The sequence below is a fragment of the Macaca thibetana genome, chromosome X (assembly GCF_024542745.1).
Source record: "Macaca thibetana thibetana isolate TM-01 chromosome X, ASM2454274v1, whole genome shotgun sequence".
In the NCBI taxonomy this organism is placed as follows: domain Eukaryota; kingdom Metazoa; phylum Chordata; class Mammalia; order Primates; family Cercopithecidae; genus Macaca; species Macaca thibetana.
Window position 1 is genome coordinate 67,690,045 of NC_065598.1, and position 15,136 is coordinate 67,705,180.

At 45.4% G+C, this 15,136-nt stretch overlaps 1 protein-coding gene and 1 pseudogene across 3 annotated transcripts; one reads left to right on the top strand and one right to left on the bottom strand.

Annotated features, from left to right (window-relative positions):
- The first annotated feature begins 411 nt into the window (after positions 1-411).
- ITGB1BP2 (integrin subunit beta 1 binding protein 2) lies at positions 412-4,428 on the top strand. Of its 3 annotated transcripts, XM_050776385.1 has the most exons (11): positions 416-602; positions 871-920; positions 1,010-1,066; positions 1,145-1,290; positions 2,316-2,410; positions 2,514-2,572; positions 2,686-2,756; positions 2,864-2,963; positions 3,239-3,352; positions 3,594-3,656; positions 4,025-4,428. In XM_050776385.1, the coding sequence occupies exons 1-11, from the start codon at positions 539-541 to the stop codon at positions 4,250-4,252; spliced, it is 1,047 nt and encodes a 348-aa protein (XP_050632342.1). In that variant the 5' UTR covers positions 416-538; the 3' UTR covers positions 4,253-4,428. The 3 variants fall into 3 exon arrangements, with proteins under 3 accessions (XP_050632343.1, XP_050632342.1, XP_050632344.1); XM_050776386.1 differs by lacking the exon at positions 1,010-1,066 and having other exon boundaries at positions 412-602; XM_050776387.1 differs by lacking the exons at positions 871-920; positions 1,010-1,066; positions 1,145-1,290 and having other exon boundaries at positions 508-602.
- Positions 4,429-13,802: 9,374 nt separating this feature from the next.
- Positions 13,803-14,736, bottom strand: LOC126945804 (zinc finger CCHC-type and RNA-binding motif-containing protein 1-like; annotated as a pseudogene).
- Between the last annotated feature and the right edge of the window lie 400 nt (positions 14,737-15,136).

The window sequence follows — 15,136 nt, forward strand, 5'->3', positions numbered from 1 at the left end:
ATTACAGTATTCATCTAGACAAACATGGGGAGGTGGGGATGAGATGCGTCAAATGGCTGAAGTGGTCGGCGAGGATTAGTGCTGTTGACACTATATGGAAGTAATAATGGAGGAAAGCTGCCCCTTTGAAAGAGGCAGAAAATGGGCTTAACCCTCATTGAGCTGGGGGTGGGGGAGGTCTTAATATTGGTGTTTGTTTCTTAGCAGCTGCTGCTGTGTCCAAGGCTTGGAATTGCCGTGGTGAATCTAAAACTGTCTCAGTAGTGGTGAGCTGACCTCACCCAAGTTCCAAGCCCTACTCTGCCTGATCCTTTTTTCCTGAGCCTCAGAGCTAAAATGCCCCTGAGCTCTTTTCTATTGGCTGGAAAGACCAATTGAAGTTCCCTTGCCCATGTTAGGAGGTGTACGCCTCCTGAACTAAAGATAGAAACAGCTGGCCCTTCCAGGCATCTAAAAGCCTCCAGACTAAGAGGTGTTCCCCATTCGGCAGCCAGACTCCTTGAAATACCCTTTCAGTAATTATTCTACCAACGCTTCCATGTCTCTACTCTGTCGTAACAAAGGCTGTGGGCAGCACTTTGACCCTAATACCAACCTTCCTGGTAAGTAAATGATCCTGACCTGGCCAGGGGCTGTGCATGGGTGTTGTGGAGTGGTCAGCTGGGGGGCAGTATGTTTGAGGAGCAGGGAAAGAAACCACCTGCCCTAATTTAATTGGTCTAAGTGATCTTACAGCCTTTGATGCGTTTTTGTTTTTGTTTTTCACGTTATATGGGAAGAAACCATAAATATAAACCCGGGGAAGAGGTGAAAAATTATACTTGGTATAGTTATCTTCCCTTCCTTGATAACTTGTACTGATGTCCACAGATTCCTGTTGCCATCACCCTGGGGTCCCAATCTTCCATGATGCACTTAAGGTGAGGAGTAGGTGAGGGGGGTTAGCAAGAGCATTTCCCAGAAGAGATACACCCAGGAAGCTAAGTTGATCTGGGTCTCTTGTTATCAGGGTTGGTCCTGCTGCCGAAAGCGAACTGTAGATTTCTCTGAGTTCTTAAACATCAAGGTAAATTATTTACATACTTGGATTCTGCCCCCAGTAGAAGGATTCTATCCCTAATCCTTATCTCCTTATCTATACTAGGGCTGTACTATGGGACCACACTGTGCTGAGAAGCTTCCTGAGGCCCCTCAACCTGAAGGCCCTGCTACAAGCAGTTCACTTCAGGAGCAAAAACCTCTGAATGTGATTCCAAAGTCAGCAGAGACCTTGCACCGGGAGAGGCCCAAGTAAAGAGGAGGAGGCCCCTGGACTTTTCCTATTTTCATGTAGCTTCCTAGGAGTGATTAATGGGTCATTGAGGGCTGGGAACCAGGGACCAGGGATGTGAGGAGGGCCAGATGTCAGGGTTTGGATGGTGTATATCCTGTGCCTTAGGGGAAATTTGTGTCTGGAAATAACGCCCTTTTCTCTAAGGTGGTATGGGATGATGGGATAGATATCTGAATCAACAGAATAGATAAGGCTGGGCGTGGTGGCTCACGCCTGTAATCCCAGCACTTTGGGAGGCTGAGGCGGGAGGATCATGAGGTCAGGAGATCGAGACCATTCTGGCTAACACAGTGAAACCCCGTCTCTACTAAAAATACAAAAAAATTAGCCAGGCGTGGTGGCGGGCACCTGTAGTCCCAGCTACTCGGGAGGCTGAGGCAGGAAAATGACGTGAACCTGGGAAGCGGAGCTTGCAGTGAGCCGAGATTGTGCCACTGCACTCCAGCCTGGGCAACAAAGCAAGACTCTGTCTCAAAAAAACCAACAACAACAACAACAACAAAAAACAGTAGATAGCCCCTCACAAATACATCCTTAGTATATAACACAAAAGGGATTGTTGAGAATGACTTCTCTTTCTAGAAAAGAACTTTAAGATAAATCTCCTATCAAGAAAAGGATGTATTATTGGCAGCCAGGAGACTTCCCAAATTTTATGGGAATAATAAGCGCAACAGAAGGAAGTCATATTAGGTCCACGATTAGATAAAAGAGGAAGAGGATATGACTCAGTTCTGCAGAGAAAATGGTTAGGTTTAGAGCAACTGAGTAGATGGGTAAGAGAAGTGCTGGGGATTTCTCTAGGGTTCAGGTATTTGGGATGTCCACAGAGATGAAAATTGGCAATGGGGTTGCTACCCAACCTCTCCAACTCTGCCTCACTTTCACCAGGCTTGTTTAATTCCATTACCATCGGTGGGAGTGTTGGAGCTAGCAATCATAGCTAATGGGTCAGAACTAAATCACCACCCATAACCCCTAGGTCAGAGTTGCCTCTGAAGCTGCTGCCGCTAAATATATCCCAAGCCCTGGAAATGGCATTGGAACAGAAGGAATTAGACCAGGAACCTGGGGCAGGTAGGTGGGTCTTTAGTAAGATCAACTTCATAGACTGGAATTTAGTGGAGTGCCAATTGAGTGGGGGGATGGATAAGTTCCTGACTCTGTTTCCCTTGCCCAGGACTTGATAGTAGTCTGATCCGGACTGGTTCCAGCTGCCAGAACCCAGGATGTGATGCTGTGAGTGAGAGTTTTGAGGGGCTCAAGCATATGGCTGAGGGATGACTGGGTATAGATATGAGGCTGAGTAGGATATACCTTAGAATGACCTGGTTCTACTTTATCCTTCTTAGGTTTACCAAGGCCCTGAGAGTGATGCTACTCCATGTACCTACCACCCAGGAGCACCCCGATTCCATGAGGGGTGAGGGAGGGGACTGGGTGGGCTATGAGACAGGTTTCTCCTAATATTTGGTCATAAGATAAATACTGGGGGTGAGAGAATTCAGTTGAATTATCTTCCTACTTCAGGATGAAGTCTTGGAGCTGTTGTGGCATCCAGACCCTGGATTTTGGGGCATTCTTGGCACAGCCAGGGTGCAGAGTTGGTAGACATGACTGGGGGAAGCAGGTAAGCCCCAGTTTTCCTGAACTCTTGATTAGGATCCAATCTCAGAGGTAAATTCTCCTCCCTCTCTGTACCACATAGCTAAGCTCCCTGTCTTCTCCCTTTAGTACAGACCAAATAAGATTCTGCTCCTTATCCCTCAACAGCCCAGAGGCTTAGCAATATGAGGTTGTGTTAATCTTTTTGAGACTCTCTGTCTCTTCTCCATATGCATCATGAGAACTCCCCTTGGGCTAAGAATTTATTCTTACCACCTACATTTCACATCTTCTCTTTAGCTCCCAGCATCTTGCCGCCATGATTGGCACCAGACAGATTCCTTAGTAGTGGTGACTGTATATGGCCAGATTCCACTTCCTGCGTTTATCTGGGTGAAGGCCAGTCAAACTGAGGTGAGCAATGATCTGATGTTGGATGGGAGGATAGTGAATTGGGTGATACTACAATCTCACAGGCAGAGTTGCCATATGCTGTTAACCTGTAGGCTCCATAGTACCCTTAGAGGAAAGGAGAGCTATTAGGTCAGGGCTGTCTGGCCAATCTGTGGATCACACCTCTGACCTGGTTATCTGTCGTAATGACCTGTTCTGACCTTCTGGGTTTGTTACTACCCCTGTAATTCTTTTCTCTCAGCTTCATGTCCACATTGTCTTTGATGGTAACCGTGTGTTCCAAGCACAGATGAAGCTCTGGGGGGTAAGTGAAGACCAGGGGGCACAGGAGGGGGAGGCAGATGGGGTGAAAGAGCGGCTAGACTGGAATAGAGGGTGTCTTGAGGGAAGGAGTTGTAGTAGGAAAATAGAGATTTTCTCTTCATTTGCTTTCATTTTCTCTCTCTCTCCTGCTCTTCCTACTTTCCTCTTTCCCTCCCCTCTTCCTTCTCCCTTTTCATCTCTCATTTCTTTCCTCTCTCTCCCTTATTATATTGTCTTATTCCTCCCTTGTCTTTTTTCTTACCTTATTTTAAAAAATTTTCTCTCTCATTTGTCACCACTCTACGCTGACCCCAATGCCTTTGATTTCCTCATTCTGTCTTTCTTCTGTTTTCCTTTGCTCCTCCTCAGGTCATAAACGTGGAGCAGAGCTCTGTCTCCTTGATGCCATCTCGGGTTGAAATCTCCCTGGTCAAGGCTGACCCAGGATCCTGGGCCCAGCTGGAGCACCCTGATGCACTAGCTAAGAAGGCTAGGGCAGGGGTTGTGTTAGAGATGGATGAGGAAGAATCTGACGATTCAGATGATGATCTGAGCTGGACAGAGGAGGAGGAAGAGGAGGAAGCAATGGGGGAATAGTGACCAGACAGTTGATGTCTAGATAGGACCTCAATGATTCCCTTAGAATCTTAGAGACCAGGATATTGTTGGCCATGTGGTGTCATTGAGCAGCAGGAGGCTGAAGGAGGGGAGAACAAAATTGTCCAAACCATGCTGTTTTTTCCCTTAAATAAATCTTGTATTCTTCAGTTTCACATAGTGTCATTCTCTCACCTCACTATCTAAGATTGTATTTATTACCCCCAACTGTGTGTTCAACACACATTGTGAAAACAAGCACATGCACATTCAATCTATTCCTCACAACCACCAGGTATTTACTGAATACTTCCTATACGCCCAATTATGTGTTAGGTGGTTTAGAAATATCTGAGAAGCAGAAGACTTACTCATTTCTCTCAACAAAGTAACAACCTGGCTGACAAGTCAAGACCAGTCTACATGAAATAATAATAAACATTATCAGGTAGTTTAACTGAGTGCTAAATTGTGCAGTACAGTTTTTAAGAACTGTGGTTGAAAGAATGGAAAAGTTAATGTGGACAGTAGTGAAAAGGGAAGACTCCGTGGAAGAAGTCCTTTTTTTTTTTTTCTTTTAGAGACAGAGTCTCTCTCTGTCGCCTAGGCTGGAGAGTGCAGTGGTGCAATCTCAGCTCACTGCAACCTCTGCCTTGTGGGTTCAAGCGATTCTCCTGCCGAGTAGCTAAGACGACAGACGCTCGCCACCATGCCCAGCTAATTTGAAATACAGTTTATTTTTTTCTTTGGTTGCTTATACTTTTGATGTCATATCTAAGAAACCATTACCTAATCCAAGGTCATGAACATTTGTCCCTATGTTTTCTTCTAAGAGTTATATAGGGCTAGGCGCGGTGGCTCAAGCCTATAATCCCTGCACTTTGGAAGGCTGAGACAGGTGGATCACCTGAGGTAGGGAGTTCGAGACCAGCCTGGCCAACATGATGAAACCCCATCTCTACTAAAACTACAAAAAATTAGTTGGGTGTGGTGGCACACGCCTGTAATCCCAGCTACTCAAGAGGCTGAGGCAGGAGAATCGCTTGAACCCGCGAGGTGGAGATTGCAGTGAGCCGAGATCACTCCACTGCACTCCAGCCTGGGCAACAAAGAGCAAAAACTCCGTCTCCAAAAAAAGTAATATGGTTTTTTAGCTCTTACATTTAGGTCATTGATTCATTTTCAATTAATTTTTGTATGTGATGTGAAGTAGGAGTCCAACCTTATGCTTTTGCATGTGGATGTCCAGTTGTCTCAGTACCATTTGTTGAAAAGACTCTTCTTTCTCCCATTGAATTGTCTTGGTTCCCTAGTTGAAAATTAACCATAAATGTGAAGGTTAAGAAGTCCAGTTGACCCTTGAACAATGCAAGGTTGGGGCACTGACTCCCCACACATTTGACTTCTTTTTTTAAATTTTTATTTATTTATTTATTTATTGAGACAGAGTCTCACTCTGTTGCCCAGGCTGGAATGCAGTGGCATGATCTTGGCTCACTGCAACCTCCGCCTCCTAAGTTCCAGCAATTCTTATGCCTCAGCCTCCTAAGTAGGTGGGATTACAGGCATGTGCCACCACACCTGGCTAATTTTTTTTATTTTTAGTAGAGATGGGATTTCACTGTGTTTCCCAGGCTGGTCTCAAACTCCTGACCTCGTTATCCTCCCACCTCTGCCTCCCAAAGTGCTGGGATTACAGGTGTGAGCTATCACACCCAGCCACCACATAGTGGACTTTTTTTTTTTTTTTTTTTTGAGACGGAGTCTAACTCTATAGCCCAGGCTGGAGTGCAGTGGGGCAATCTCGGCTCACTGCAACCTCCGCCTCCCGGGTTCAAGTGATTCTCCTGCCTCAGCCTTCTGAGTAGCTGGGATTACAGGCGCCCGCCGTCACGCCCAGCGAATTTTTGTAGTTTTAGTAGAGACGGGGTTTCACTATGTTGGCCAGGTTGGTCTTGAACTCCTGACCTCATGATCCACCTGCCTCGGCCTCCCAAAGTGTTGGGATTACATGCGTGAGCCACTGCCCCCAGCCCATAGTCTACTTTTGACTTCCCAAAAACTTAACTACTAATAGCCTACTGTTGACCAGAAGCCTTACTGATAACATAATCAATTAACACATATGTTGAATGTTATGCGTATTATATACTACATTCTTACAATAAAGTAGGCTAGAGAAAAAAAATGTTATTAAGAAAATCATAAGGGGCTGGGCATGGTGGCTTATGCCTGTAATCCTAGCACTTTGGGTGGCTGAGGTGGGCAGATTACTTGTGCCTAGTTCAAGACCAGCCTGGACAACATGGCGAAACCCACTCTACAGAAACATACAAAACTACAAAAAAATTAGCCAGACATGGTAGCGCACACCTGTAGTCCCAGCTACTTGGGAAGGTAAGGTGGGAGGATCACCTGAGCCCAGGAGATCGAAGCTGCAGTAAGCCGTGATTGTCGCATTGCGCTCCAGCCTGGGCAACAGAGTGAGGCCATAAGGAAGGGAAAATATATTTATTATTCATTAAGTGGAAGTGGGTTATCATAAAGTTCTTCATCATTGTCTTCATATTGAGTAGGCTGAGGAGGAGGAGGAGGAGGAAGATGAGGAGTTGATCTTACTATCTCAGGGGTAGCAGAGGCAGAAGAAAATCCACATATGAGTGGACCCGTGCAGTTAAAACCCTTGTTCAAGTGTCACCTGTACATTTGAATGGAAATCTGAATAATGAGAAATTAATTTTGATGGGTATGGAAGATTAGGGAGAGCGATACTAGGGCAAAAGTTGTTTTAATTTATTTATTGTGTTTCATTTTAAATTCCAAAAGTAGTACATTATCACTGAAAAAAAATTAAATGCAGAAGTATGTAGAGTAAAAAGTAAATGCTTCTCTTCAGAGTCTCTCCAAGCTTAGTCCTCTTGTAAGCACTGGTAACATATCAGAGGTTATGTTGAAGAAAGAAGACGAAAAAATTAAATGGAGTGTGGCTAGATTAACAGGAGCCTAAAATTCTAGGTCAAGGATTTTCAAAATGATTTAAAAGAGAGTTAAAAGGGCATTATAGACCTTTTTTAAAAAAAAAAAAGAAAAAAAAATATATATATATATATTTTTTTTCTCTCTCTCTCTCTCTTTTTTTTAAGACAAGGTCTCGCTCTGTCTCCCAGGTGCACAGTGGCCACAATCTTGGCTCACTGCAACCTCTGCCTCCCGGGTTCAAGCCTCACCCTCACGATTAGCTGGGACTACAGGCATGCACCACCACGCCTGGCTAATTTTTACATTTTTAGTAGAGATGGGGTTTTGCCATGTTGGCCAGGCTAGTCTCGAACTCCTAGCCTCAGGTGATCTGCCCACCTCGGTCTCCCAATGTGTTGGGATTATAGGTGTGAGCCACCATGCCCAGCCAATTCTTTCTTTTTTCTTTTTCTTTTTTTTTTTTGAGACAGAGTTTTACTCTGTCACCCAGGCTGGCGTGCAGTAGCATGATCACGGCTCACTGCAGCTACAACCTCCCTGGCTCAAGCAATCCTCCCACCTCAGCCTCCTGAGAAGCTGGGACTACGGGCATGCGCCACCACGGTCAGCTAATTTTTTGTATTTTTAGTAGAGGCAGGATTTTGCTATGTTTCCCAGGCCGGTCTCAAACTTCTGGCCTTAAGCAATCCTCCCACCTCAGCCTCCCAAAGTGCTGGGATTACAGGTGTGAGCCATTGCACCCAGCCAAATGTAGATTCTTTTTATGTATGTATGTGTGTATGTATGTATTTATTTTTGAGACAGAGTTTCACTCTTGTTGCCCAGGCTGGACTGCAGTGGTGTGATCTCGGCTCACCGCAACCCCCGCCTCCCGGGTTCAAGCGATTCTCCTACCTCAGTCTCCCAAGTAGCTGGGATTACAGGCGCCTGCCACCACACGCGACTAATTTTTTGTATTTTTAGTAGAGATGGGGTTTCACCAGCTTGGCCGGGCTGGTCTTGAACTCCTGACCTCGTGATCCACCCGCCTTGGCCTCCTAAAATGCTGGGATTATAAGTGTGAGCCATAGCGCCCGGCCTCAAATGTAGATTCTTAATCAGAGGAGGAGTGAGGAGTGATCTCTCTGTCTTTCTCTCTCTCTTTTTTGTTGTTGTTGTTGAGGTGGTGTCTTGCTCTGCCATCCAGTCTGGAGTGCAGTGGTGCCATCTTGGCTCACTGCAACATTCACCTCCCAGACTCCAGTGATCCTACCACCTCAGCCTCCCAAGTAGCTGGGACCACAGGCACATGTCACCACAACTGCCTGATTGTTGTATTTTTTTTTTTTTTTTTGGAGACGGAGTCTTGCTCTGTCGCCCAGGCTGGAGTGCAGTGGCCGGATCTCAGCTCACTGCAAGCTCTGCCTCCCAGGTTCAAGCCATTCTCCTGCCTCAGCTCCCCGAGTAGCTGGGACTACAGGCGCCCGCCACCTCGCCCGGCTAGTTTTTTGTATTTTTTAGTAGAGACGGGGTTTCACCGTGTTAGGCAGGATGGTCTCGATCTCCTGACGTTGTGATCCACCCGTCTCGGCCTCCCAAAGTGCTGGGATTACAGGCTTGAGCCACCGCGCCCGGCTGATTGTTGTATTTTTTGTAGAGATGGGGTTTTGCCATGTTGCCCAGGCTGGTCTTGAACTCCTGGACTCAAGTGAACTGCCTGCCTCAGCATCCCAAAGTGCTGGGTTTACAGGCACACGCAACAATGACCGGCTAATTTTTGTATTTTTAGTAGAGATGAGGTTTCACCATGTTGGCCAGACTGGTCTTGAACTCCTGACCTCAAGTAATTCGCCTGCCTTGGCCTCCCAAAGTGCTGGGGTTACAGGTGTGACCCACTGCACCTGGCCCATTAATCTTAAATGTACAACTTTTTTCTATCTTCTTATCAAAATCAGGGAACCAGCAAATATCCAGAAATTCTAAAGAGAACAGAGGTGAGGAATCAAAAGTTCAAGTAACTCTTGGCTGAGTGCAGTGACTCAAGTCTATAATCCCAGCACTTTGGGAGGCCGAGACGGGCGGATCACGAGGTCAGAAAATCGTGACCATCCTGGCTCACACGGTGAAACCCCGTCTCTGCTAAAAATACAGAAACAAAAATTAGTTGGGCGTGGTGGCGGGTACCTGTAGTCCCAGCTACTTGGGAGGCTGAGGCAGGAGAATGGCATGAACCTGGGAGGCGGAGCTTGCAGTGAGCCAAGATCACGCCACTGCACTCCAGCCTGGGTGACAGAGTGATACTCCTCTCAAAAAAAAAAAACACCAAGTAACCCTTGTTGTATATAAATTTAACATATACAATTTGAAAGTCAAGTGCGGTGGCTTACACCTGTAATCCCAGCACTTTGGGAGGCCAAGGTGGGCAGATCACTTGAGGCCAGGAGTTCGAGACCAGCCTGGCCAACGTGGTGAAACCTCTTCTCTAGTAAAAATACAAAAATTAGCCGGGCATAGTGGTGGGCACCTGTAATCCCAGCTACTCAGGAGGCTGAGGCAGGAGAATCACCTGAAACCGGGAAGCGGAAGTTGCAGTGAGCCAAGATCATGCCACTGCATTCCAGCCTGGGTGACAGAGCTAGACTCCGTCTCAAAAAAATAAAAATTGAAATTTATGGTATTAATAAAGTAGGGTACTAGCTCATTTCACATGGACAAAGCCTAAAAGGTGAGAAATTTTCAAGCAGGTGTATGACATAAAAACAACAACAGTAGCCATAGTTACCATTTCTGATACAAACTGTGCCAGGCACTATGCTAAGTGCTTTGCATGCGTTATCTCATTTAATTCCCCATTTCCCACCATCAGATCTACCTATTTGCTCACATTAGAACAAATCCTCTTCCTACCTCCTTTTATACTTCTCATTTCTTCCTACTATATGCGATCTCCTTACACCTTCCCAGAAACCTTCCACTATTAATTATCCCTTCTCTCTCCTGTTTATTCAACATTCCCCTCTCACTGAGGTTTTTTTTTGTTTTGTTTTGAGATGGAGTTTCTCTCTTATTGCCCAGGCTGGAGTGCAATGGCAGGATCTCGGCTCACTGCAACCTCCACGTCCCGGGTTCAAGCTATTCTCCTGCCTCTGCCTCCCGAGTGGTTGGGATTACAGGTGCCTGCCACCACACCTAGCTAATTTTTGTATTTTTAGTAGAGACAGGGTTTCACCACGTTGGCCAGGCTGTTCTTGAACTCCTGACCTCAGGTGATCCACCCACCTCGGCCTCCCAAAGTGCTGGGGTTACAGGCGTGAGCCACTGCATCCGGCCTCGTTGACATATTTTTATTGACATTTAAATATGCTCCAGTCTCTCCAGTCTTACAAAAATGATTTCCCTTGAGTTCACATCCCTCTCCAGCTACCAACTAACACCCTTCTATCCGTTATAGCCAAACTTCTTGAAATAACTATTATTTTTCCATTTCCTCCTTCTTACTCCCTTTTATTAATATAACACACTCTAATCTGACTTCCTCAGTCTGTGGTGATAATGTCACCAATGACTATCAAATCACTAAATCCAATGGATACTTTTAGTCCTCATCTCACTTGACCTGTCAAGCAAAATATGACAAGAAATAATCCTTGAAATACTTTGATACATTGGCTTCTGTGACCTATCATGCCTCTTCTTTGTCCTACTTCTCTGGCCATTCCTTTCAATCTCATTTTTATTTTTATTTACTTATTTATTTATTTATTTATTTATTTATTTTGAGACGGAGTCTCGCTCTGTCGCCCAGGCTGGAGTGCAGTGGCCGCATCTCAGCTCACTGCAAGCTCCGCCTCCCGGGTTCACGCCATTCTCCGGCCTCAGCCTCCCGAGTAGCTGGGACTACAGGCGCCCGCCACCTCGCCCGGCTAGTTTTTTGTATTTCTTAGTAGAGACGGGGTTTCACCATGTTAGCCAGGATGGTCTGGATCTCCTGACCTCGTGATCCACCCGTCTCTGCCTCCCAAAGTGCTGGGATTACAGGCTTGAGCCACCACGCCTGGCCTATTTATTTTTCAAATAAATCTTTTTAATATATATATTTTTGGGGGATGACAACAATAGTATTATTATGATAGTATTAACTTTTCTTATTTTTATTGCTTTTATCAGTTAAAAAAGTAATAAACGGGTATTCTTACAAAGTTAAACATATAGGAATACACAAAGTAGAAAATTAAAGACTCTCTAATCCCATTCCCCTATAACTACCTGCAGATAGAATGGGAAGATTTCATCATAAATACAAAGAAGATACATGGAAAAAAATGGACAATTATTAACTCTAGGAAAAATATAATCATAGCACACTCCTCGGCTCAGAAGTGAAAAGTATTGGCCGGGCGCGGTGGCTCAAGCCTGTAATCCTAGCACTTTGGGAGGCCGAGACGGGTGGATCACGAGGTCAGGAGATCCAGACCATCCTGGCTAACACGGTGAAACCCCGTCTCTACTGAAAAATACAAAAAAAACTAGCTGGGCGAGGTGGCGGGCGCCTGTAGTCCCAGCTACTCGGGAGGCTGAGGCAGGAGAATGGCGTAAACCCAGGAGGCGGAGCTTGCAGTGAGCTGAGATCCTGCCACTGCACTCCAGCCTGGGCGACAGAGCGAGACTCTGTCTCAAAAAAAAAAAAAAAAAAAAAGAAGTGAAAAGTATTTACGTGGTCATTAAAAAAAATACATATGGATTCCTCCCCCTCCTTTTTTTTTTTTTTTGAGAAGGAGTCTCGCTCTGTTGCCCAGGCTGGAGTGCAGTGGCACAATCTTGGCTCACTGCAAACTCCGCCTCCCGGGTTCACGTCATCCTCCCACCTCAGCCTCCTGAGTAGCTGGGACTACAGGTGCCCGTCACCACGCCTGGCTAATTTTGTTTTTGTGTTTTTAGTAGAGATGGTGTTTCACCGTGTTAGCCAGGATGGTCTCTATCTCCTTACCTCGTGATCCAACCGCCTCGGCCTCCCAAAATGCTGGGATTACAGGCATGAACCACCGCACCTGGCTGTAATTTTTTTTTTTTTTTTTGAGATGGAGTCTTGCTCTGTCACCCAGGCTGGAGTGCAATGGTATGATCTCGGCTCACTGCAATGTCCACCTCCCAGGTTCAAGCGATTCTCCTGCCTCAGCCTCCCAAGTAGCTGGGATTACAGGTGCCTGCCACCATGCCCGGCTAATTTTTGTATTTTTTAGTAGATACCATGTTTCACCATGTTGGTCAGGCTGGTCTCGAACTCCTGACCTCAGGTGATCCACCCGCCTCGGCCTCACAAAGTGCTGGGACCCAAAATTTTTAACACAGCCACATTGGGAAGATTGAGGAAGGTAGGAGAAGTATAAGAGACTGAATAATTCCCCTTTATTCTTTTATTAAGTGACAGAAATATATGTATTGTATTTAGCAACATGTATGCACATATGAGTAGTTTCTTCTAGGGAATGGAATTTGGTGCTATGGGTAGGGCAGACAAATAACACCTGTGTTTGATTTTAAGCCTTTTAGAGCTATGTTACTTTATATTTTATAGGTATTTACAATTTTATAGTTACTTTCAATTTATCCAGATTGGGATAAAGCTGCAAGAAATATGATGACAAAACACCCATATTTAAAGACAAAATTATCTTGAAAAGTGTATTAACATAAATAACAATAAATCATTCAACTTTTTGGTCTTCAGGAAGTTTGTGGGGTTTTTTTTTTTTTTTTTTTTTTTTTTTTGAGATGGAGTCTTGCTCTGTCACCCAGGCTGGAGTGCAGTGGCGCAATCTCAGCTCACTGCAAGCTTCGCCTCCCGGGTTCATTCCCTTCTCCTGCCTCAAGCTCCCGAGTAACTGGGACTACAGGCGCCTGCCACCATGCCCGGCTAATTTTTTTCTATTTTTAGTAGAAACAGGGTTTCACTGTGTTGGCCAGGATGGTCTCGATCTCCTGACCTGATGATCCACCCACCTCGGTCTCCCAAAGTGCTGGGATTACAGGCATGAGCCACCACTCCTGGTCAATTTTTTGTATTTTTAGTAGAGATGGTGTTTCACTATGTTGGCCAGGCTGGTCTCGAACTCCTGACCTCGTGATCTGCCCACCTCGGCCTTCCAAATCTTAGCCAGGCGCGGCGGCTCACACCTGTAATCCTAGCACTTTGGGAGGCCAAGGCAGGCAGATCACCTGAGGTCAGGAGTTCAAGACCAGCCTGGTCAACATGGTGAAACCGTGTCTCTACTAAAAATACAAAAATTAGCCGGGTGTAGTGGCGTGTGCCTGTAATCCCAGCTACCTGGGAGGCTGAGGCAGAAGAATCGCTGGAACCTGGGAGGAGGCAGAGGCTGCAGTAAGCCTGGATCGCGCCACTGCACTCCAGCCTGGGTGACAGAGTGAAACTCCATCTCAAAAAGGAGAGAAAATATATCATTTTTCTTGGGATGACAGTAATAGTATTAACATGATAGTGTTAACTTTTCTTATTTTTATTAAAATCAGATCATCAAGATTGTTACTAACAAATCTTAATTTTTATTACTGTGCTAGGGCAAGATTTTAATCACTAAGTTTCTTCCTCATCACGGAAATATGTGCTTTTCTTTATCCTTGGGCATCTTGAATCATCTTGTTCTTCAATTTTGGCTTGCTGGAATGCTGTGGCCTGACTCAGGCTGTCAAGAGCAGGATTCTCCCCTTCATCTTTACTTTCTTCTACTTCCTCAATTTCTTCTGATTCAGGAACTTTCTTTTTTTTCTTTTTTTCTTTCTTCTTTGGAGGCCCACGTTCTCCAAGCATATTTTTCGGACAGGCATAACTTAAATGTCCACTTTCCCCACATTCATAACACTTGGATTTATCAAAGTAGTTTCGCCTTCGGATGAACACAGCTGCTCTTCCATTGTCAATAGCAATGCTTCCTCTTGTTTTTGTTTTTGTTTTGTTTTGTTTTGTTTTGTTTTGTTTTGTTTTTTGAGATGGAGTCTTGCTCTGTCACCCAGGCTGGAGTGCAGTGGCGTGATCTCCGCTCACTGCAACCTCTGCCTTCCAGGTTCAAGTGATTCTCCTGTCTCACCTCCCTAGTAGCTGGGATTACAGGCACGCCACCACACCTGACTAGTTTTTGTATTTTTAGTAGAGATGGAGTCTCGCCATGTTTGGCCAGGCTGGTCTTGAACTCCTGGGCTCAAGTGATCCGCCCACTTCGGCCTCCCAAAGTGCTGGGATTACAGGCATGAGCCACTGCAACCAGCCAATGCTTGCTTTTATCACTCTACCAAATAACTGTTGTGTATTGCCCTGGTACAGTTTTGTGCCGTGTTTATGCAAAAATACAATAAATGCAACCCCTTTACTCTTCCTGTTATCTTTATCTTTCATTATGGTAACCTTTACAACTTTGCCATAGTTGGAAAATATCCGCTACAGGTCATTGTCAGGGAAAGGGCAAGCTGGATACATACACTGTGCTCTTACTTGGAGCCAATCCACCACTCATTTCTTCAGGTGGGGCGGTCCTGGGAGACCAGAAGAGTGCGAGCCCTCGGCTCATTTGGGGCTCAACCCCACCTCAACCCCGACTCTTCATAGCCGCTCGCAGCAGCCTTGGCGTCACGAGTCCTGGGACTCATTTTTACACTCCTCTTTTTCTTCCTGGCCATTCAGTGATTCAGTTCCTTAGGACTCAGTCCTAGGATTGCTCTCTTCTCATATAACTCTTCCAGACACCCTCAATTATGTATGTGACTTCAAATATCACCCCCATACAGATGACTCACATTTTAATCTCTAGGCCATATCATTCCTCTAAGGCTCAAATCCAGTAAACATGTGTTTGCTATTATTATTACTGCTGCTACTATTCCTTTTCTTCACTGAAAGCTTTTTTACCTCAGCAT